Source organism: Poeciliopsis prolifica, unplaced genomic scaffold (genome assembly GCF_027474105.1).
Source record: "Poeciliopsis prolifica strain line A6 unplaced genomic scaffold, Auburn_PproV2 SCAFFOLD040, whole genome shotgun sequence".
NCBI lineage: Eukaryota > Metazoa > Chordata > Actinopteri > Cyprinodontiformes > Poeciliidae > Poeciliopsis > Poeciliopsis prolifica.
Genome location: NW_026562415.1, coordinates 3,597,276 through 3,620,092, shown reverse-complemented (window position 1 = coordinate 3,620,092; position 22,817 = coordinate 3,597,276). Strand labels below are relative to the sequence as shown.

Sequence of the window (22,817 nt, the reverse complement as noted above, 5' to 3'; positions counted from 1 at the left end):
AATTGTATGAAATTGATTACAATTTACTGTGAACTTGATGTCTGCTTTAATAAATTCATAACCGGGAAATTTACAAGAGCCATTGCCCCTCAGCGCCCCCCTTTTGGCAGTGCCTATGGTTTGAGGTTCAAACTTCTATTGTGAGAAATAACGTTTTCTTAACAGTGACAGTAACAACTACAATGACTGGATGAGCATTAACAAGACAAAATGTACATGAAAATTGTACATGAAAATGACATGAATGGGATTACATCGACACACAGTTTCTGTTGCTGATTGTTTATCTGCTGATTTAAATTAAAACCGGGAGCAGAAGTACAAAACAGAGCAAAATCCCAAGTTACAAACTGCTTCAGATGGTGAGCCTGACCAAGCATGTTGCCGAAAGTGACACGAACACCCCAAGGTGGACTATTAAAAATATGCAAAACCATATACACTGCTTTTGTTTGAATGCGCTGCCTCAACATATCTGATTCAGAGCTTATAAATAGCCTCATGTTCTGCAAATTTTACAGCTCTGCCAGCAATTTTGTAAGTGACCAAAGATGGAGAACGTTCAAAGGTTTGTAACTGCCCTAAATTAACCATCTTTATGAACGGAATGCAGCACAACTCTGGGTAATAAGAGATTTCTTAAAGATCAATGGTCCACTGTTTTTGCTGATGTGGCTTTTGTTTCATCAACCAAAGCGTGTCCCACACTACAAGCCCATATCCCAACATGCATGTTGGCGGGGTTAGCCTGACCCAAATATGCACTTTCAAACATATGTCAGATTAGGCCCTCGAGTCCTTGAGGCGTAAGTGGAGCATTGATAATTTTTCTTATTAAAAATTGCAGGCTATTTATAGTTGGTTGAAATGCAAGTAACATTTAAACTGAATAATATAATAATAATAATAATAATAATAATAATAATAATAATAATAATAATAATAATAATAATAATAAACCTTTCATCTTTAACCGAAGAACCTTTAATTGGAAACCTTTTTTTTATTGCAGGAAGATCATTAATCCTTCTTGCTGTACTTTCACACACGGATACGCTTACGGTTTTAGGCCTGCCTGCGTTCAGGGTTTAATAATTCCCTTTTCGTGAGGCTTTATGACATATGTACGACTTCACCTTTTTCCTTATCTCCTCCCAATTCTGTACACATTCCCGTCAGAAAAAGCCACTGGCGGACAGGGAGGATCAAACCATCTTGGCAGGTGGCGCTTTACGTTTTTAATCTACATCCCGTGACATAATGTACTGTAGGCTTCCAGTTATATGGACATAGATATTATATTAATTTATGTAGATTATTTAATTATTTTAAAATGCTATTTAAGTGGCTTTTTTATTATTTTTGGACACATTTGGGAGACTCGCTACCCCTGTTCCCAGATTTTGGACTCGTCCTAACTCTGCCATGTTGGATGGAGCTGGTTCAGGGCTCCTATAACGGCAGGACTTCCCAGGAAAGTTTTCACCTCGTCCCAGCTTCGTCCTGTTGGCCCAGTTTCGACCTGGTTTGGAAGGAGTCGAGAGTCGCCAAAGCTACATCCCGACACCGAGCTCGTTTCCACCGCCGCCACCTTTATCTCGGCGGAGCGGCGGAACATTCCCGCACCGGCGTGAGGAGTCGGAGGCAGGCCACGGATGACCGAGGGATTGTTTATGTATCTTCCCGGAGCTCCTACAAGCAGTCAGCGGGTGCAGACTTCATAAACTGATCCCTAATAATGAGCGGACACCCGCCGCAACGGCGGCAGAACAATGTCGGCTCCTTACTCTTGTCACAGCAGGACAATGAAAGCCTTTTTAACTACCTGGGCAGGAAATGCATCGTAAGTTTGTCTTACTAAATTCGCGGAAAAATGGCTAATGCTGCTAACTTGCTAACTTGTGAGGACCGATTTCCTGCGATTTTAATTGTATGTTGAGGCTGCAAAGTTACACAGCTGGTTTGTTTTGACAGTGGTTGCTGGGACCGTGTGGTCGGAGGACAACTTTTACATACATTTATGTGTTTGTTGCCACTGGGTTTAAATCAAAGTTGGGTCCTGGACACGTCCAGGAAATCCCGACATTCCGCTGTCAGTCGCCTTACCGCAGCCAGGGTGTCGGAGCTGCTAAACCCATCAGCGGAAAACGGAGTGATTTCGACTCTCCGCTTACATAACGTGGCTGAAGCCTGCGTGTTTTTCGGGAAGTGTGCGTCCGCCGAGAAGAATGCGCAGTGGTGCAGAGCCGAGTCGCTTTTCAGACCCTCTTCCCCCAGCGCGAGGCAAAAAGCAGACCCAGAATAAAAATCTGGGAGTAGCCTCCAGTTCCTCCACCATGACTTCAGCCGGGATCACAATCGTGCAATGTCACGATTCAGTTTATGTGAGATAATCCTTCATTACATAAGATATTCTCCATGAATGTGACACATATTCATGTCGGTTCTTGCATGTCCCCCAGTCATCCCAAACCACACACACACACACACACACACACACTGGTTTGCCCAGGCGTCACCCACCTTTAATCTACATAGACTCATCATGCTTCTGTCTTCTATAGACATGGAACAATAACACTACAAAAGTAATAATAATAATAAGTATTTGTGGTCAGGTGTCATGGTTTTGCTTATTGGATGTAAGCAGTTCAAACAAGGTGCAATTGACAGACAGGTGACTCTTGATTCTTGCCCTCATTTTAATGCTGCACATAACAAACTGCTAAAACTTCTTGATATATTTCTCTCCATTTCCTTCCTCAGGTTGGACGAATTTGTGTTTTCCGCTCCACTAGAGGAGCAGATTTATTTATCTATTATTTTTATTACTTTTCCCCAGAGAGCGGTCATCGGTTGTTTTTATTGGAAGCAGCAGCAAGGGTGATTTATTTATTTATTGATTTATTTCCCAACCGTTTACCAAATTCTTTTTTTTTTATCTGTAAATTGTGCCTACATGTTGACACTTTTGTTTCTTCCAGGTTCAATTTTGCACTTGTAAGCGAACCATTCTGTACCTAAACCACATTAATCTATTCAATTGGTGATCAAGTTACCTTTTTTTTTTTCCATCTAATTATGGAGATGACTCACAAAAATCTCTGGTATATTTTAGCTTCACTGTACATTTTTCCTCAAAAAGTGTTTTTATCACACTCCATATCCATTTATTTTGGGACTGTGGTAATTAATTATTGCACTCATGTTTCTTTACATTGGAGTTTAAGTAGAATATGGAAATTGGCCTTCAATCTTTGGTGTCCAGAACATGTCCAAACAATCCAGCAGTGGACGAATCAAGTCCTGTTTTGGACTCAGGTTTCCATAATGTTACAAATCTAGATATTCTGTTTGATTGTTGATTGTAGTATCAACAAATTTTCCAAAGATCTATTTGGAGTGAAATATTAATTGGTTCAGTTTTTATCCGTTCCACAGGGGGAAAAAAAAGTTAATTTCGCCAATCAAAGATAAATTGACTCTATTTGTGGAAAATAGACTGGCCGCCCACATTTCAAAATGCAACATGTTCAAGAACAGCTTAGAAGAAAAATCTGCCTTCCTGTTATCTGTTGAACATCTCACACTCTCTAAATGTACACAGCTCTTTTGTAGGAGATGCTTGTTGGTGCCTCTTCTGACTTAATCTTTAAACTCCCCTCTGATACAAAAAGCAGTTCGTAACAATTTTGTTTTGTAACAATTTCCAGCAAACTGTATTTTTTTGTTGTTGTTGTTTTTTATCAGAAGTGCTGAGCTATTGTGAGTTCACTAATCTGAGTTTCCAGTCAGCAGGTCAAGCTAAAAATATCATCCGTTTTAGGTCACCAGCTAAATTTTTCAGTGTATCCTTTAGACTTGTTCCAAAATCTGCAACAACTTTCTCCCTTTTTGTGTGTGTGTGTGTGTGTCCCTATCGCAATCTTCACAAATGGTTACTTTAAGCGGCCTGTGTATCTCCATAGGCTGCCTGGTGGTTAAACTGTAGTTGGGACGGATTTCGCAGCCGTCATCACAATTTCAGCCCTTACCTAAAACAACCAGGACTGGGATCGGTACTTCCAGTAGAAGGCGCAGTCTCTCTGACTATGTGGCGTTTCATTGGATATAAATTAGTAAGTTGCTCTGGGACATTAGATTAATGAATATCTGCTTATCATAGCAGCCGACACATGCGCTGCGGTTTGCCACTGCTGACATTTAGTTAATGATTTCAAATTTCACTCCTGTGAGGGAATAGATCAGAGAGTTGGCCGACAATGAAGTAGCTTTTGGACTTTAGGTGTTAATGGTTAGACCGACGCAAACACTAGTGCATTTGATTATTATTTTTTAAAATCTAACACTAACCCAGGCCTTGACTCATGCTGTGCTCCGTACATTTCTGCGTTATTGTGGCTCTCTTTCCTCTAAAGGTGGATGCCATCAGCAGTTTGGGACTTACTTAAATCAGGGTCTTCCAGCCATCTAAGGCTAACCCTATGAACTCTCTTTTTCTTTGCTTGTTGTCTCCCTTCTTTGCGAAAACGAATTTAAATGAATATATCTGCGATTGCGCTTCTGCTGAACTTGACGAACCAGCTGTGGAGATTTTTCAGTCGATTAAAATCAGTGCTATTAAAGGCGGGGCTTCGATGAACAGTTTGGTCATCAGGCAGTCTACGATGCATGATCCTCAACATGCATGTGTCGGTGAATTTAACTTAAAATGGAAAATTACAATTGTTCTTAATCCTGCTAAAAATGAACAGCTCTGCTAGCCAGACGGTATTCTTACTTATCTAGTCCGATATTAAAACACACTTTAGTGCAATATTATCATTAATTATTGAAATGACAGTGAAGGCCAACCTGTTTTTTGTTTGCTTGCTCATTCTTTTTCTTTATCTTGTAAAGTTCCCATCACTTCCCCTTAGCTTTAGCATCTCAGAATTTGAACTATACCTTAAATAGTTGCTTCAAAGTTCAGAAAAACGCCTTTCAGCTATCCAACTGGCATGCAGGATGCGAGTGCAATGTGTTGCATGCAGTCAGTCTCGTTGCACACAATAAATTAGCAAAAAGGACCAAAAGCATAGTTTATTGTTCAGCTTTATTACTTGGTCTTTGTGCTCTGGAAGCAAGTCTGCAGGTGAACTTTTCCCCAAATGTTCAGCCAGCTTACTGGCAGTGCAGTGAGATGACGCTTTTTCATTTGCTTTTATGACATTATATCCTCCGTGACTTTACAGTAAATGTACATTTAAGAGTCCTTTACTGCTGCTTCACAGCTGCTTTAACTCGACCTGTTCTCAGCTAGTTCCTCGTAGCAGTCATTGTTTCCTGTAATTGTGCTTGGTAAAAGGTCCCTGAGCAACCAAGAAAAGGCCTCTTCCTCCACATACAAATGCAGGCTGGCCAGGCGCAGGTAAACCAGCTGGGACTTCTCTGCTCAGGTGTACGCAGAAACGTTTTCCTGCTCCTTTGCTTAGAGAAGCGCACGTTTCCTGTCTCATGACAGGCTTGGCGGAGCCTGCATGAGGTCACACGGTGAAATGCCTCGCCTCCTTTGTATTTTCTTTTCCTTTTTTTGCTCTACATGAGCGCGCAGGTTTCTAAGGTGTGTCCCCACAGCTATGTAACCTGTTTGAAATCCAGTGACTGCGTTCCTCTGGCTTCCTGACTATGTTATCTTGCAGCATGTGACGGAGACGTGGAATCGGGAACATTCCTGCCAGTCCCACGCTCTGCAAAGAGACAAAGTGTGTGTGTGTGTGTGTGACGGATGTTTGCGAGGGGAAGTGATTGACAATGTGTCTCCATACTGGATCTAATTAGAATGGCCAGCAGTAAGTGGTGTCCTGGCTTGCAGAATGATTGCACATTATGTAATGTACTTATTATGCAGAAAATGTAAGAAACAGAATCTTCTTTAGTGTGTTGCTTTGCCAGGCAGCAGCTCTGTTAACATTTCTTTCTACTATCAATTATTATAGAATAACTTGACTTGAGTTCAATTTAGTGCTTAACATGACTTTAGTTTTAAATTTCTGCTTTGCTGCACTAATTAACCTCCCCAGAATCCAGGCAAGAACCACAGAGTCCTACTAAGGATGTAAATATTTCTTTCAAGTATAAGGACTGAAGTGTGTCTGCTTTCCTTATTCCTTTCTTTCTTTCTCTGGCTTCCTTGTAATCTTATTTCCTCCTCTTTTCGTCTGAATGTATTGTCCTTTTTTACCTCCCTTCTCTTCCTTGTGTCCTTTCTTTGCTTAATGTTTTTTCCTTGTCCTCTTCTTCTCTTAATATTTTTTACACCTTCCTATACTTTAAAACTTGAGTGAAATATCTGCCATAAGTTAGTGAGGATCTTTTATCTTGAATCTTTCAGAGGTGTTAAAGTGAACATGAATAACTCCGGAAAGTTGTTTGGGAAAAGTCTGAAATTTGTACCTGAAAACATAGTTGAGTGCGTTTTGGAAAACTTTTAATTCAGGACTTATTATCATAGATTGATGATAAACTTATAATTTACATGCATTTTTGAATCTTTGAGCAGTTTACTTATATATATTTTTTAAATGCAGTGGAAAGCTTTTCAGCTCAGCGTAGCGCATGGCTAATTAGCATATGTACAGTATACATACATAATCAGATCCATTTCCAAACACGTCCAGCGAGAGTCTTTCTGTTAGACCTTCTGAAAGGTCTAACGTTGTAAATTTAGAAATCTTAACACGTGAGACACGAGATGCTTATAAAATAGCTTTCAGTAAAATATCGCACATAAAATAAAAAACTGCATAAGAAGAACAAATTGCTTTCACAGCTAACAGAATAGCAAAATTCTCGCTACAGTAAATCTGTTGAATCGGCGTTAAATACTTTGGTTTCTTGCTTTTTAGCAACTTATGTTTATAAGAGCTACAGTTTGTAACAACAGAAACGGTTGTGTACCGGGCAGAAACATTAAAAAAAAATGTTTTTCTCATTGTGAAATCCAGCTTTTTAATTGACATTCCAGACACCCACCGGTACACACTTCAACAACGAGCTCTGTGATTGGTTTGGCTCATTAGTATTCCTCCTGCTGTGTTCAGTATCAAAAGCACCGTCTTACTCGGCAGAAAGGTGGAAAGGGTCCAGTTCACTCGGCCTGTGTGTGTGTGTGTGTGTGTGTGTGTGTGTGTGTGTGTGTGTGTGTGTGTGTGTGTGTGTGTGTGTGTGTGTGTGTGTGTGTGGACTGTCTAATCAGCAGTTTGGTCCTACAGGAAGTCCTGTGGTCGGCCTCCGGATTTTTTGCCTCGGGAGGGGGTCGTGGAAGAAAGAGAGAGAGGGGAAAAAAAAATCAGCTTTCCTCTGCGTTTTTTTTTTAATTATTATTATTTAGCCGTTTTTAAAAGCCTTAAAGGTCAGCCAAACTCTCTGAGCTCCATTTTCTGAATTTCTTTCCTGGTAGAGCTGGACCTTTCAAGAGCAACATGTAGGTAGCTGCATTGCTTTCAGTAAATAAGGGCTGACTGCAGGGTTTCTGCTCGGTTACGTCACTGGATTATCACTGTTGCATGTTGGAGAAGTAGAGTGATAAAGAGGCCGTTCACTGTTGACTCGGCGGCTTCGCAAGAGAGTGAGATTCTTGGATTCATGGTGATGTCACATTCACAGCCACCCTCCACCCCCCTCTTCTGTCCTTTCCTGCTGCCTTTGGGTCTGTCAGGAAAAATCAGGGCTTCATAAACAGATGAATCTCCTTGACACCATTGTGTTGCATTAAAAATTCACTGTAAAGCTGCTGTTGCTGGTAGGAATAAAAAGAACATGCTGCTTCTGTGTCTTCTCAATGTTTCACTTTGTAACATTTTATTTTTTTTCCTTTTAGTTTGATTTGTTGAGCAGTTTATGAGAAGATGTTGATGTTAGCAGTAATTCCTGGAACCAAAGGCCCCACCGGGCTTTTCCTCTCCTGATGCTTTCGTGTGTGTGTGTTTAGTGCTGTGAAACCGGAGCCCCCCTGTGAGAGCAACACCCTGCAGCCGCATGTAAAAACTATAGGAGCCTAATCTGGCCCTTATGATCTCGTCTCTGTGTGCTCTACAGGTGTGTGTGTGTGTGTGCAGACTCTGAGGCCAACTCCTGCAGTGTAATGACTCAGAACAGAACCACATGAATGTGCTTGAACAGCAGCGTCGCGTTTCGTGCTCCTTCTTCTTCTTCAACTTTGCTTACCTGTTTAATATTTGTTAAAGGAGGAGGTTAAAAAGGTGTCAGTTTAGTTTTGGTGTTGAATCCTTTTGGAGTTTCTTGTATTTCAGGAGGGGATCAGACGAGTTCTGGGTCTCAGCACCTGTTTTTGTGTCCTTCGATGCTCCTGTAAGATTAATTGTTTGACCATTTGGAGGGAATCAATTATTGTTTTGATGATGAAACCTGACAATATTTTCTAAGTCACAGTGAGTTTAATGAAGCATTGTCCGACTCTCTAACGATAATTGAAGATAAAAAGGCAGTAGATAAATATGTGGATTAGTCAAAAAGATGTAATCTGATTGTTTAACTCACAGATAACTTTAAACCTCATCATCCTGAACCTGATGATCGGCTGAATCTTTAACGGTTTCGCGACTCATCTGATAATTCAAATAAGATTTTTCTGTTTTCATCCACGTACTGATGATTTAAAGTATGAGTGGGCGATTATGGACTTAAAATTTTCATCACCATATTTTGCAATATTGTGATGACAATAAAAGTTATGCTAAAAGGAAATATTTATTACTACTTTTTCAAGAAACTGTACATGTATGACAGCATGGTATAAATGCAAGTATTGTTCTCGAAAAACAATCAAGAACAGCGTTTGAAATATAAATCAAATAAGATTGGATTATATCACTAAGTTGAACACATTTAATTATGTTTGAATTTTCTGATAATTATTGATGTTCTCACGGAGAAAATGGTGTTTTTGATTGAACATTATTAATTAAAATTTAACTTGATAATGATGAATCGAAAGTTCTTATCACAATACAAAATTTTTATCAATAAATGCAAAACATTTATTTATTAAAACATTTGTTTTAGCTGATCATTTTGGGAACTTCTTCCTCCATTCAGCTGTGTAATCACACCGTAAGGTTTCTCTGAACGATGTGTTGAACCGCTCGGTTTCGTCAGCACTTCTAAGTGGAATCGTCCACAGCCAGCGCTGCTGCTCGCGTACTAAAATCAGGGCCACCAGTTTGACTCCCATCATTTCTCAGAATGAATGACCTCACGCTTCACTGCTATTTTCAGCACGCGCCTTTCGATGAACGAGTCAGTTACAAAGAATCAGCAGCAAGTGCTTCATCACGGTTGCATGCGCTTTTTGTGTGTACGCGTTACCACATCTTCTAGTAGTCACCCGGTCAGTGATGCGTGCTCTTCCTTTCCAGACGTTGTCTTCAGGAGTGGTCCAGGTGTACACAGCGGAACGAAACGGCAGCTGGAGCAAAAGATGCTGCGGGGTGGCCTGTCTGGTCAAGGACAACCCGCAGCGCTCCTACTTCATCAGGGTCTTGGACATGAGGGTAGGTGGAGATACGACGGGTTTTCAGTTCAGCACAACCAAATCGGTGGACAGGGTTAGGGTTAGGGTTCCTAACCCGGTGGACCAACTTATGTATATTTTTTTATTTCAAAGGAGGGTAAGATGATGTTCGAACAGGAGCTGTACAACGGCTTCCATGGTAACCTGCAGAGACCTTACTTCGTTACATTTGCTGGAGATGTGAGTTTGTTTGCTTCAAAGTTTTCAGTTTAAAGATTCTGGTTTTCACTGGATATAATCTTCTCTCAGTCTGTCATGTCTTGTGCTACTTTGTGAAGAAATCAGGCCTTTAGATAAAAGATCATTTTCCAAATTATGCATAATTGTTTTTAAAGAACAGAGCAAATTAAGTAGGCATACAAAGATTTAACTCTGCATTTGTTGATTGAAGGTCTTTGTTGGTGAGACTCCAGCAGGTTGTGTGTGGGATTGCCTGCGACGGAGCTGAGTGCATAATTAAAAATAGGTTGTGTTCAGCTGAAGCTATGCTTTTGTCTCATTTTTGTGTGTGTGTGTGTTTGTGTGTGTGCATCCATAGTCGTGCCAAGTGGGTCTGAACTTCGCCAACGAAGAGGAGACCAAACGTTTTCATGTCGCCTTAACAGAGCTCATGGGGAAAAGAAACAGGAAAACAGGTACGACCTTCCGCCGTTGATCTTTGGAGACTCGCAAAAACTATTCACACGCTTTGAACTTTTTCATATTTTATCACAGTCTTTTAGTACTTTACTGGGATTTCATGTGACGGCACAGAACAAAGCAGTTTGCGAAAGGAAAAGGATTTACGGGTTTAATTGTTTTCAAAAATAAAATCTGAAGTGTGGCATGCATAGGTATTCAGCCCCTCATATTATCAAACCCTTAAGTATGGGCCGCTCTGCAACAATCTGTTACATAAAATCCCAAATGTGGGAGCATTGTGAAAAAGTTCAAGGTTGCAAATTTTATTTCTTTAAAAAAAATTACAAGGTTGGTTGATTTTACAATGTAATTTTTTTTTTATCTGTTTTTAAGCCAAATTATGGCGCCTAATAAAAGCAACGAAACATGATTGTTGACTTTAACTACTATAAAAATTATTGAACCACAAATTAAATCCATGCCTAAATGTCTCTCTCTCTTTTTGATGCACTGATCTTGGAAAAACTGTCAGTTATTTTAGTTTTCGGTAGTTTTCAGTTTCAGTAGTTTGTTTCAGTTTAATAGATTAATTTGACACAGAGTGATGCATTTCAAGTACTTGTTTCTGTTAAATGTGACATGTGGCTCATACCTATTCTGCTACTAAAGTTATTTAACCCTCTTTTGCACCTTAGGAGTCAGTAAAGTTATGTTAGAGACATTTTGGATTACAAATACCTATATCAAACGTTTTTTGTTTTGTTTTTTTTAAAAATGTGACTTATCATACAAGTGGAATAAAAAGACATTTCTAAGTATAAAAACTAGAAAAAACAGTTTCCAACTCCTCCCACAGGCAGGATAAGCCACAGGTCATTGCCAAAGACGCTGACAAGTCAGTCAATTTGAGCTTATCTTTGGAAAGTTGAGCTAAAACCAGGAACACTAACAGGAATTAATGCTTAAAATATATCACTCTGCAATGACTCACCTTTTTGGATTAGATTACCAAAACAATCAAAGAATCTTCATGGACTTACTTGTTAAATGCTCCAAAATAATTTTTTTGTGTAATATTATTATAGGGATATATTGTCTCTGACTAACAACAACTACTCTTAAACAACAGAGTGAATTGTTTTTTTGGGTGTTTTTCTCATACTTTGGCCTATGCTCTGTCTAATCGTTTCCTTCCGACTTCTAATTCACGCGTGTTTTCATAAACCTATGAGCACTTTTCCATCACGTTTATCATCACAAGCTCAATTAAAAATTTTTTTTGGCTTTTATTTCTTAATCTTTTCATCTGGTCTGCTTTGAATCTCCTGCGTTTTATGACTAACGCCATTTCCTGTTGAACCTTTAACCACTGGAAAACAAACTTGTATTTTTGAGGTCATCTTTTCCACCTCGCCTTCGCTTGTTGCTTTTTTTTAAAAATTTTTTAACATATGTATTTTAAGGCGAGACTCGTAGAAACACGTGGATGGTTGTTTTCTAGAGGGTCGCCTCCTAAACGCACCAACTAAAATTTTCTCACCAACTCTTCTCCACCTGCTGATTCCTGCACTGACCGTGATGAAACTTCTTGCTCTTTTTGGGGGAAAAAAAAATTTTTTTCACCTCTGCGCACACTTTGGCGCTCGCTTTCTCCTCTAATTAATAGAACTTGTCGAATGCAGCGTTGTAATGATATGATTTATTTGTGTTCACAGAGAAGAGGCGAGACCCTCCAAATGGTACGTTTTCTACTTGTATGTTATAAAATGCTCAATAATCACATCTGGACTCATCGTCTACCTTTGACTAAATGCTGCGTTCTTGCGGCCCTCTTCGCTGACGGGGAACAACTTGGTTATTATTGCCCCCTTGTGGTCGCAGGAATCCATTACACCCAGTAACCCTATGTGACCTCCACGACCTTTCAAGCTGTATTTGACACATTTATTTGAATGCTTCTCAAAAACAGACCATCACAATAGTGCCATATAGTCAAGATTCTAAAACCAACATGTAAATCACAGCTGGTTCCTCTAGTTTTGGGGGGAGAATTGAAGTATTTTGAACTTTTTATAATTTTTTATGATTTCGTTTTTCATTCTTTGATGTTTTGGATAAAGAAAGAAAATTTCCGATGACCATACAATGCAGATTTCAAATGACTATTATTCACAATGGTGTAAAACAGCAGATTTAATTTCATGATATAACAAACGAGGAATGTTTTTGAATTATTTATTTTTTTTCCCCCTGGAATGAAATCATCACTTCAAAATCTGTATTCTATATTTAGTCACTTTCTATTTATTTGGCATCCAAGTGAAATGATCAACATTTAGACAAATATGTTTCAAAAAATGATCATAATTTGTATTTTTCCTGTCTATCCTGTTCTCATTCTCCCATCATCGCCCATTTCTGGTCCTTTCCTACTACTTCCTGTTCCAGCTTTCCTTTACTCGTCGACGACCTCGGCTGCTCTTTCCCCTTTTCCTCATCATTTAATCGGTCTCCGTTTTCATTCCGTCTCAGTCTCTCTTATGCCGTCTGCCCAGTTTTTCTCCCATCCTGCTGCTTCATCGTGTTTTACAAACGTCACAGATTAATATGGGATTATGCCCTGGACGGGTTTTAATGGTTACATAAAGGCCAGCAGAGCTCTGACCATAATAACTGTCTGGGATTAGATACATTTGCGTGTTTTGCGGGGTAAGACCAGGAGCTGCTTGCAGCGAACGGATGCTGGAAAGCTCAACGGATCTGGCTGACTGAATGTCGGCTGTTTTCAAATCTTTTTGGACGCCTCACCTGCTTGACGTCTTCTACAACTTAATTTTTTTTTTTTTTTTTTTTGGAACCTGTGAAGGAAGACCTTAGATCTGCTTCTTGCATCAATGCTATTTCTTTCGATCGGTTCCAAGAGCGGCCATGATGTTCTGCACAACCTTTCTTTCGGCCCCGTGTGAGGAGCTTCTTTCTGAGGGTGGGGTCGGAGGACGAGCGGCTCCGGCAGCTGCTGCTGCTGGTGGGTTGGGTCCAGGCTGTCTGTCTTCATTTCACTGCCTGGTCCTCCCTCAGGACGAACTCTACCCGTCTCTTTCTGACTCTTCCGCTCGCACTGAGGCGGCTAAAATGCTGGTAGACGTTGGGATGAGCAGCTGCCGAGCAGGAGAAGGCGGGCGGGTTTGGGGCAAGGCGGGAGGACGATGCGCTCGCTCGGCGTCACCACTGCCCTGCTTAACTCCCAAATGTTTCCGTAAAGCGAGTTCAAGAGGTACGTGTCCAAGAACTGACCCAACACAATTTGCTTTATGATCAACATCTCACAAAAACCCAAACTTTTTGCTTCCCAGACAATGTGCATATTACATAAGACCAATAAAAATATTTTAATGCTGCTGTTCTACCTGAATTTCCCCTTTGTTTGAGAGACATTCCCAACATGTGAACTGCGGTTGGAGTCGATGCTTTAAGAGTCACTATTCAAAGACTTATCCTGGGTTTCGGTCTGGTCGGTGGATTCTTTTTGTCAACGAAGTCCAAAATTAGCACAGCAATATTTTATTGAACTCTGACCCTGAATTTCATCAAAATCTTCAAATGCCTGAAATATTTTTGTGTGTGAAGTGAATATCATTTTACTTTTTCAACACAGATGCATCTTAACGTATCGTGTTTGTACTTAGTCATGCTGTGATTTCTCTAACGGTAATAAAAAAAAAAAAATCTGCACTAATATTAATAGGACTCTACCTGAAATGTCAAAAGCTTTTCTTTCCACCATCTTCTATGAATTTTTCTGTCTCGTTTCCCAACATTAACGTTGTCCACACGGTCACCGTTTCTCCAGGACCTGCGTTGCCCATGGCGACCGTCGATATCAAAAACCCAGAGATCAGCAACTCGCATCGTTTCCACAACAACTCTCAGATGAACAGCCTGGTGCACGGCTCCTTCCCCAGGAGGATCAAGAAGGAAAAAGTGAAGAAGAAGAAGCTGACCAAGGCCGACATCGGCACACCCAGCAACTTCCAGTGAGTAGCCGATGGCGTTAGCGTTGTTGATTTAGTTTCTGGTAAGAAATCTGATCGTCGCTGTCATAAAATCGCCAGTGTCCTGACGGTGCATATTTAATGTTTGTCATGTTATCCAGCCTTCTTTCAATCCTTCAAGTCTTCCTTCAGTTTTTATCTTTCTTCCACATTTCTTTGCTCCTTACTTTAGCCTTTCTTGCTGAAAGATTGCAACTCTCTCTTTCATTTCTCAGAAAAAAATCTGGTCAAATATAAAATGTTGCCTTTAAATTGTGTTGCACTCACTCAGTTACAGGCCACAAAAGAACCAAATATTACAGTACACAGCCTTAACTTGCATTTCTTCTGCTTTTTGTCTTACAGGCATGTTAATCACATAGGATGGAATCCAAACACCGGCTTTGATGTAAGCAGCATTGATTTGTTTGCGCGTCTTCGGTTGTGAACGTGCGTGACGGGTAGACCGTCTCAAACCGCGTCCAGTCGGGCACGCCTCCCCGCACCGGATTATTTAAACGTAATATCTGCTTCTAAACGTTAATCCGAGCTGCGCACACAAGGAGATTTCAGATGGAAGAGAATCAACGTGCACCTGCATAATCTATAGTGCAAGTTTCAGACGTCCCAATCAGGGAAACCGCTGGATTCAAAACGATGGATCACAGCCTGCAAATGAGAAAATTAAGCCCAGGGAATTTTAGCTTAACAAATTAAAAAGTCTTTTTATACATAGCTCTGAGCCTAGAGGATTTTTACCTGGTAAATTACTCTTAAGGTGAAGATGAGCTATTTTTGCTCCTCATTGATAGTTTAGGTTCAGTTTATCAACTAGCCATGGGAGCTCATATAGGGATTTCTTCAAAAAAAAAAAAAAGAAAGTGGAAACATCTGAATGCATTCCAGTAACTGAATTGTATCAACATTTTACAATGTGGAAAAAGAAAAGCTCCTCAAAATAGTGTATTTGTCGAGCCAACATGTCAGAACATGTTCCAACACTGGCCACTAGGTGGAGGCAGAGCGGCAGAAATTGGTTTCTTATTTCTTATGAAGATTTGTTTCACATTTGTTTCAAAATGTGAAACAAACAAATTTGTTTCACATTTGTTTCAAAATGTGAAACAAATCTTCACAGAAAACGTCACCAAGGCCAAACACTATGTCAGACGTTACGTTATTTTAGGAGAATCGGATTGCATTGGAGTCTCTTTAGGTTTCATTGTTCAAATTATACATATTTTTTAGTTATGTTCATATATTTGTTTTCTTTTTTTCTGGGGGTGGACGGTTAGCTATGCATGTACAAATTTCTGTATAACAGTGAAAAAAATATTTATACCCCTTACAGTCCAATCTAACTAAGCTTGAACTATTTTTGGGTGGAAATTTTTTTTTTTGTAGTTTTAGCCTGCTAATATGCGAGAAGGGTTGATGGGTATAAATGTTTTTTTTCTCTATTAACTATGTATCAATGTATATACAGTGTCCCTTTTCTCTTTTTGCCTCCTCTAGATGAATAACCTGGACCCAGAGCTGAAGAACCTGTTTGATTTGGCCGGGATCTCCGAGGCTCAGCTGAAGGACAAGGAGACCTCCAAGGCCATCTACGACTTCATTGAGAAAAATGGAGGCGTGGAGGCCGTCAAAAACGAGGTACGGAGACAAGGTAAGACGGCAACCGCACTCTCTCCTCCGCGTTTATGTGGAATCTAGATTCAAACCGATTTCCTGTTAGAAACGAGGCAATTAAACCTGAACAAGTAGGGATGAACAGCTGCTGAATGGGGACGGACAATCAGACTCAATACAGTTGCATATTGTTGAAAAGTTTAGTCATTTCGGCGACGCATTTCACAAACCGTCTCATTAAGCCCACATTTCTTTGTGAAAGTACTTTTTAAATTGCACAAACGAGCCTCATTAGAGCAGATACTCTAATTGAAAATGACTGCCTGGAAATGTTTTTTTCAGGATCTTGTGAATTTCTTTGAAGCGGGCCGATTGTCTTTAGCTGACAATCTAACTGGTGTGGTGGTTTTATCCCCAGGTCCGCCCAGGTGGAGCGGTAGGTTTCTGTGCATGACCGGCTGTGGAAGCTAACTGTGACGCTGCATGTGCAGTTATGCTGAGTTTCCACCATGAGGTGTTTTGCAGTTCCTGCAGAGGTTCTGTCTGCTGTGTGATACTCTGTCACCAGACTTCCTGAATACATTTTCTGACGTTTTGTTGAATAATTGCAGCGCGTCTCCTTCCTTGGGAACCTAAAGAATTTCAAACTTCTGGTTGACTTTGTTTGACTCTTTGCATGTAGATTGGTGCAAGAGGGAATTTGGTTTCATATGTTGGTAATAGTTTTGTCCCATTATGACAACAAACTTCAAAGTATTTTGGGGGGATTTTATGTGATAGACCACCAACACAATGAAGACGTGCCCAGTTGGGGAGGGGAAGGACGCTGACTCATCGCTCGCAACAATTTTTCCAAATGAAAATCTGGAAAGTTTGCATTTTTCTTCCACCACATGACTCGACTTTAGTCTGCAGCTACAGTTTCAACCCTTAAAAGCTTTGCATGTTTTGTTTAGAGGCTTTAACATTTTACATTTGTTTTTGTGAATTGGCTCACCAAAAAAAAAAACAATAAAAAGGACCTATAAATGTAAATTTTCAAGTCAAACATTAGATTTAGGTCTGGATTTTGTGGAATCCAGACCTAGGATACTTTGATTTGAATCGCGGCTTTTTCTTCTTACTGAAAGCTCAACTTCTGCTCTCAAGTTTTTTTGCTTTTCAGCCTCTGAAAAGTTTTATTTTTCTTCACATTTTCCCCGCACTGTGGAAATTACGTGTTTTCAACAAGTTGGGTTTTTGCGGCTAAAACTTGTTTTATCAGACCAGAGCGCCATCGTTCAGATTTGTCTCGCCTCCTACAGAACTTGCGGCAAACAGGAAACTGGACTTATTGTTGCTTTCTTACGAAAGAGTAATAGTTCTCCTTTGTGGAAGGAAATGGATGGAGCATCATCTATTCTATCACATAAAATGCCAATAAAATACGTGTTGTTGTGGTTGTAGTGCAACACGGTTTTATTTCTCGGTTTTACTAACATTGATATGAACCCCAGCTGATCCTGTATGGCTTAGTTATGATTGCATGGTTTGGCACATGTATGAACTGCCAAACATTTCAGTCTGTCAAATGATGAGGATCCCCTGCAGTTGTAACGAATAAAATCTGGTTTTTATGGCAACTGTCAGTGACTTCTTACAGACATGAGAAGTGTCTGTATTGATTATGTTTGTTTTTTATTTTTGTTTAGCTCCTCCACCGCCTCCACCCAGAGGTGGCCCTCCTCCGCCACCCCCACCCCAACATGGCTCCGCCCCTCCACCACCTCCTCCTTCCCGGGTGGTCCGGGGCGCCCCGCCGCCTCCTCCCCACTCCAGGCCTCCCGTCTCGGCGCCCCCGCCTCCGCCCCCGTCCCGACCGGGCATGTCCGCGCCGCCGCCTCCGCCACCCAGCCGTGGCGCTCTCCCGCCTCCTCCCGCCCCGGCGCACACCTCCCTCCCCGTGGCCCCGCCTCCTCCTCCTCCGCCGCCGCCGCCGGCCAGCAACGGCGCTCCTCCGCCCCCGCCGCCTCCGCCGCCTCCCGGACCTCCTCCTCCGCCCTCCATGGAGGCCAACGGAGGGGACGGCAAGTCTGCGCTGCTGAGTCAGATCAGAGGGGGAGCGCAGCTGAAGAAGGTGGAGCAGAAGGAGAGGCCGGTGTCCACCGGCGGCAGAGACGCGCTTCTGGACCAGATCCGACAAGGAGTCCAACTGAAAGCTGTTAGTGTTCATCTGTCACTCTCGCTGCAGCCCAGTAGCTTCGCGTTTCATGCAGAAACTCATTTATTCTGGTCTCCCATCTTTACAGAGGGACGATAACTCCGAACCGACATCTACTGACGCGGCGCCGACGGCGGGCATCGTCGGGGCGCTGATGGCCGCGATGCAGAAGAGAAGCAAAGCCATCCACTCTTCGGGTAACACAGATTCAGAGCTGATCAGCTCAAAAGCATATATACAGACCTACATACAGGACATCTTAATTTATCTCCAGTACAGCAAGCGAGAATTGGAATTTTGAAATAAAAGTTTTGTAGGAGCCCTTTAGTATCTCAGTTGTTACACACGCTGCACAGCAGAGGGAGTTTGTGGATTAATTTTTCAGATTTCCTGTGTGTGAGATTGGAATATTACTTCCCAAATCTGTCTTTTCTTTCTTTTTTATTTTTCAACAAATAAAAGTAACAATGACTTTTATGTAGTCAGGTTTTTATATATGCAGCTCTGGGGAAAAAAATGAAGAGACCACTGCACTGAACCCTATTGAAAACCTCCTGGGTTTTCCTCTGATTATTGATTTCTGAACTCTTCCTGAGTTAAAACGTTAATATTGTTGCTTCCAAATGAATATAAACTTGTTTTCCGGGCATTATTTGAGGTATGAAAGCACTGCATATTTTTTTAAACTAATAGTAATTGAAATGAATCATTAATGTTTACTTTTTAGATTATTTCAGTGAAACGTTGATTGCTTCTGGTTCTTCTAATATTTTTCTTTCACATTGGAAGTTTTCTCTTTTCACTCTATTGCCTGAATATTTTCTGAGAAATAATTTCTTTGCCAAACCAATTAACTCTGATCTAAATATTCCATGTTTTTTCTTTATTTTCTCTTACCCTCTCCTTCAACACATTTCTCTATCAAATCTTCATTTTCTCCATTTCCCCCCCACAGACGATGACGACGACGACGATGACGACGACGACTTTGAGGAAGAGGACGAATGGGACGACGAGTGAAACAATTTTTTTTCTTTTCTTTTTTCTTCGCCCTCGATGACACTAAAATTTATCCCAGTCTTTCTAAAATAAAGTTGATGACTTCATAATTATAATTAAAAATGTTCTATCAGTTTGCTGTACTTTTTTTTTTATTGTTGTTGCCTTCATGCTTTTTTTATTTTTATTATTATTAATCTGTGCAATACCTCATTTAATCTATAAAGATTTCTCAGTCTAATCTTAGAGGTTGTCTATTGTCGTTTGCTCCATCTTGTCTCCTGATGGGATTAATTTTCTTTTGATGCTACTCTGCTCGGACCTTTGATATTTCCAAATGTGTTGATCACGCTCTGTTTGCCATTTTTCATATCTGCTGTCTCCTGTCACACACGATCCGACTTTGCTCCTATTTTCACCCTGATGTGCAATTTTAAATCTCTCTTAAGCATTTGAGCTGAACGTTGGCTACATTTTTTTGTTTTTGTTTTTGTTTTTTTGTTCTCGGCGCTTTGTGAGGTCTTACAAGATAGCGAGACAAGTTGCCACAAAATCTTATTTGTATCATTGTTAGAAAGGGAGAAGAAAAGAAAGGAAAAAAAAGCTATTTTCATACCCGGTTGCTCTGTAGTTTATTTTTACATATTCAAATAATTCTAGTTTATTGATTATATTTTCTTAAATAAAAAAGGAGAACAAAAAGACAGCACTCTGGAATATTTAGCATTCATTCACTCTGGACTGTACATGTACTCTAAACTTTGAGTCTTGTTTTTTTTTTTTTTTTTTGCACATATTGAAAAATCCGACTCGTTGCAGGGACAGGGAACATTTTGGGGTTTGAATCATAAGTTAAAGAGCACATGCTTTAAGTAATGTAGCCAAATACATGAGGAATTGAAATGGCAAATCATTGACACTACAAACGGTAAAGAGGGTAGCCCACAGTGTTATGTTTGGCTCTTCTTTTTTTTTTTTAATCTCTGCAACACTACAAGTTTAATTGACTTTTGTGCTCATTTGTTGTTGTTTTTTTTACAGTAGAAAGCAGAGTATTAATAAACACCTGTTCATTGTAATCAGGTAATTCATCATGTGATGCTAAAATAAAGACATTTTAGTTTTGCACACTGATTCTTATAATGGGTCCATTCTACTTTTCTGTACTGGTCAAAGTGACCAAGCGCGAATTGACTGACTACTTTTAATTGTGAGCGGTGACATTGGGACGTCTATGCACAGTCGATGTTAAATTATGTAAGCATTGAATTTTTAACTTTTACCCTTTAAAAGTGGATATGTCAAAGTTAAGTTATTTTGCTTAGCTGTCATAAAAATTAAAAAATGTGTTGTACTGAAATACGATATTGTAGAATAGTTGGTGTTTGTCATCAGCTTAAAATTAGCTAATTTTAAGCTAATGTGAACATTAGCAGTTCACATTAGCATGAGAGCTGCTAATGTGAAGGCGAAAAGGTGCTGGTCATTTTTACCTTCGCCTCTTTTTCGTTGTTGCTTAAAAAAAAAAAAATTATTTTTTTTAAGTGTGAAGAAGAGCCGTTCGCACCGAGGCATTTATTTTTTTTATTATACGTATGGATGACGGTGTCATGAAGCCGCCTAGCTACATTTTAAATACCCAGCAATAGTGCTCACTTGCATTTTCAAAGATTCTCAGAAACTTAGTAGGATGTAAGCCAAAATAGTTTCTCATGTTTCTGGTTATAATGCCTGAAGTTCGACTCGGTGGCGTTTGTATTATCTCTTAAACGGAAAGCCAAGTGAGCTTTTGCAAATGTTAGCAAGTTAGCATTTGCCTCATTCTTATTAGTCACTTAGATGCTGACCCTGACAACATTAAATATGTTAATGTGGAAAATCTGAGATGTATTAGAATGTATTGTTTTCCAATCCATCTAGCTAGGTTACAGAGAGCCTGGCTATATAGCCATTTAGCTAACTGTATAGCTGCACAGCCATTTAGCTAGTTATATAACTGCATAGCCATTTAGCTAGCTATGTAGTTCGACTAGCTTATAAACATTTAAAATTTGAGCTTATTTCAATGTTTTCTGGGTTTTTCAGGGCCACCTATCTGAGTAAAATGTGTACTTGTAAAATATGTACTAATTTTGGGGGCTAAAAAATGACTATAATTTTAATTATTTGGGCAACAACAACAGAAAAGATAGCAGCATCACAACTCCAATGTTTGTCATTAGCTTAAAGTTTGCTAGCATTTGGCTTGTTCCTGTTGGAAAAAACTCAATCAGAAGGTTAATGTGTGAGGAGAATTTTGCATTTGTTTTGCACACTGAATATGAAAAACCCAAGACATTTTGTTTACAAAAAGTCTCCAAACACATTCCTTAATAGTCCCTACTTCCTGCTTTAAATATGTATTAATTAAATCAATTTTTCAAAAAATCTGGCTGAGGTGTACTGTAAAGAAGTGTTGTATGATTAAGAGGTAATGCCTACCGCTACGTTATTCAGGAAATTAAATATTTAAAGTCAATGGCCTGAATGAGGCTGCGTGTAATTAAAATCTCAGAAAAATAATGTGCAGTTAAAATGATGCGTGGGAATTTAGTTTTCTACAACATATTTAAGCCATCGAAATATTTGACAAAAAAAAGTAAAGCGAGATGGCTAACCACATGGACACTGCATATCGATAGGAACAAATACTGAATATTTTTATTTGTAGGAAAAAAAACATTTTCTTTTCCCACTAACAGTTTTTGTTCCTTCTGCTGGGAGCTACATGGCTCTGTAACATGCCAAGTTCAATTAGCAGCTCATGAAACTGAAGATATTCCTCTTTGTTAGTTTTAAATGACAATCATGAGTCGTGGCTTCGGTCACGCCTGCTCAAGAGGTTTTGAATTGAAAACTTACCATCGCTGTAACGCAGCAGCGTATTCTGATAGCTCAGCCTGTAGCACACCAGTTCACAAAAGAGAAAATAAAACATGATTCTAAAATGCTTGTTTGAAACTTTAGCCTTATCCAGGCAGAAACAATAACTTCTCATCCTTTCCTGCGGGTTTGTTTTTCTGTTGGCAAAAGCTGGACTGTCAATCTTAAATTTCCTGATGGTGAAAGACAATCTATATGCAGCTATATAGCCGGCTTGTTTGATTAAGTGAAGATCTCTGTTGTTGTTAGATGTTAAAATATGCAAAAAAGATTTTTGTCGACTTCTTCAGGAAACTGTTAAAAGGATGACAGCAACTCCAATCCAAAAAAAAAACTTGACAACAAATGAGCTCCGGTGTTGTAAACATCAATAAAGGTTTCTTCACGAAAACGCTTTTTTTATCCTTTTGTCCATGCTTAACATTTTCTTCAACTGTTAGCTGTTAGCCGTTATGTTTGGAACCTCACTTGTAAATCATAAAGACACGGATCTTCATCTACAAATAGCAAAACAATTAGGAAACAAACTAAAGAAAAGAGAACTAGGCGGCTTGTCTCTGATGTGTATGGATTAAATTATCTATAATGAAAACGACTCTTGAGTGAGGAGGCTGTATTTTTAGTTGATGTCCACATCAGCTGAACTTTCATCAGTCGCCTTCGCTACAGAGCTTATAAAAGGGATTAGAGTAGGTATGGCACTTTCCACTGATGTTACACCACTGAGGTTCCACAGAGACAAACACGCAAAAGCTTTTATAGAAGCAGCTGCACAACATCAGGGTTTTGACTTGATGTAAGCATGCAGCGGGGATGATTTGAATAATTTTATTACATA

General features: G+C 39.9%; 1 protein-coding gene across 5 annotated transcripts; it reads left to right on the top strand.

The window, feature by feature from the left end:
* Positions 1-1,433: 1,433 nt before the first annotated feature.
* On the top strand, positions 1,434-20,191 carry waslb (WASP like actin nucleation promoting factor b). 5 transcript variants are annotated; one of them, XM_055054717.1, is made up of 12 exons: positions 1,434-1,843; positions 9,420-9,554; positions 9,668-9,754; positions 10,113-10,209; positions 11,911-11,934; positions 14,046-14,229; positions 14,593-14,635; positions 15,742-15,895; positions 16,277-16,294; positions 17,550-18,058; positions 18,147-18,255; positions 19,014-20,191. In XM_055054717.1, exons 1-12 carry the CDS (start codon positions 1,739-1,741, stop codon positions 19,076-19,078), a joined length of 1,530 nt encoding a protein of 509 aa, XP_054910692.1. In that variant the 5' UTR covers positions 1,434-1,738; the 3' UTR covers positions 19,079-20,191. The 5 variants fall into 5 exon arrangements, with proteins under 5 accessions (XP_054910692.1, XP_054910694.1, XP_054910693.1 ...); XM_055054719.1 differs by lacking the exon at positions 11,911-11,934; XM_055054718.1 differs by lacking the exon at positions 16,277-16,294.
* The last annotated feature ends 2,626 nt before the right edge of the window (positions 20,192-22,817 follow it).

What these genes read in the sequence shown, in the direction of transcription:
- waslb (XM_055054717.1), top strand. Translation starts at nt 1,739, where the DNA reads ATGAGCGGACACCCGCCGCAACGGCGGCAGAACAATGTCGGCTCCTTA. An exon ending in GGCACACCCAGCAACTTCCA is followed by an intron (nt 14,230 to 14,592) that starts GTGAGTAGCCGA and finishes TTTGTCTTACAG; the next exon opens with GCATGTTAATCACATAGGAT. An exon ending in AAGGAGTCCAACTGAAAGCT is followed by an intron (nt 18,059 to 18,146) that starts GTTAGTGTTCAT and finishes CCATCTTTACAG; the next exon opens with AGGGACGATAACTCCGAACC.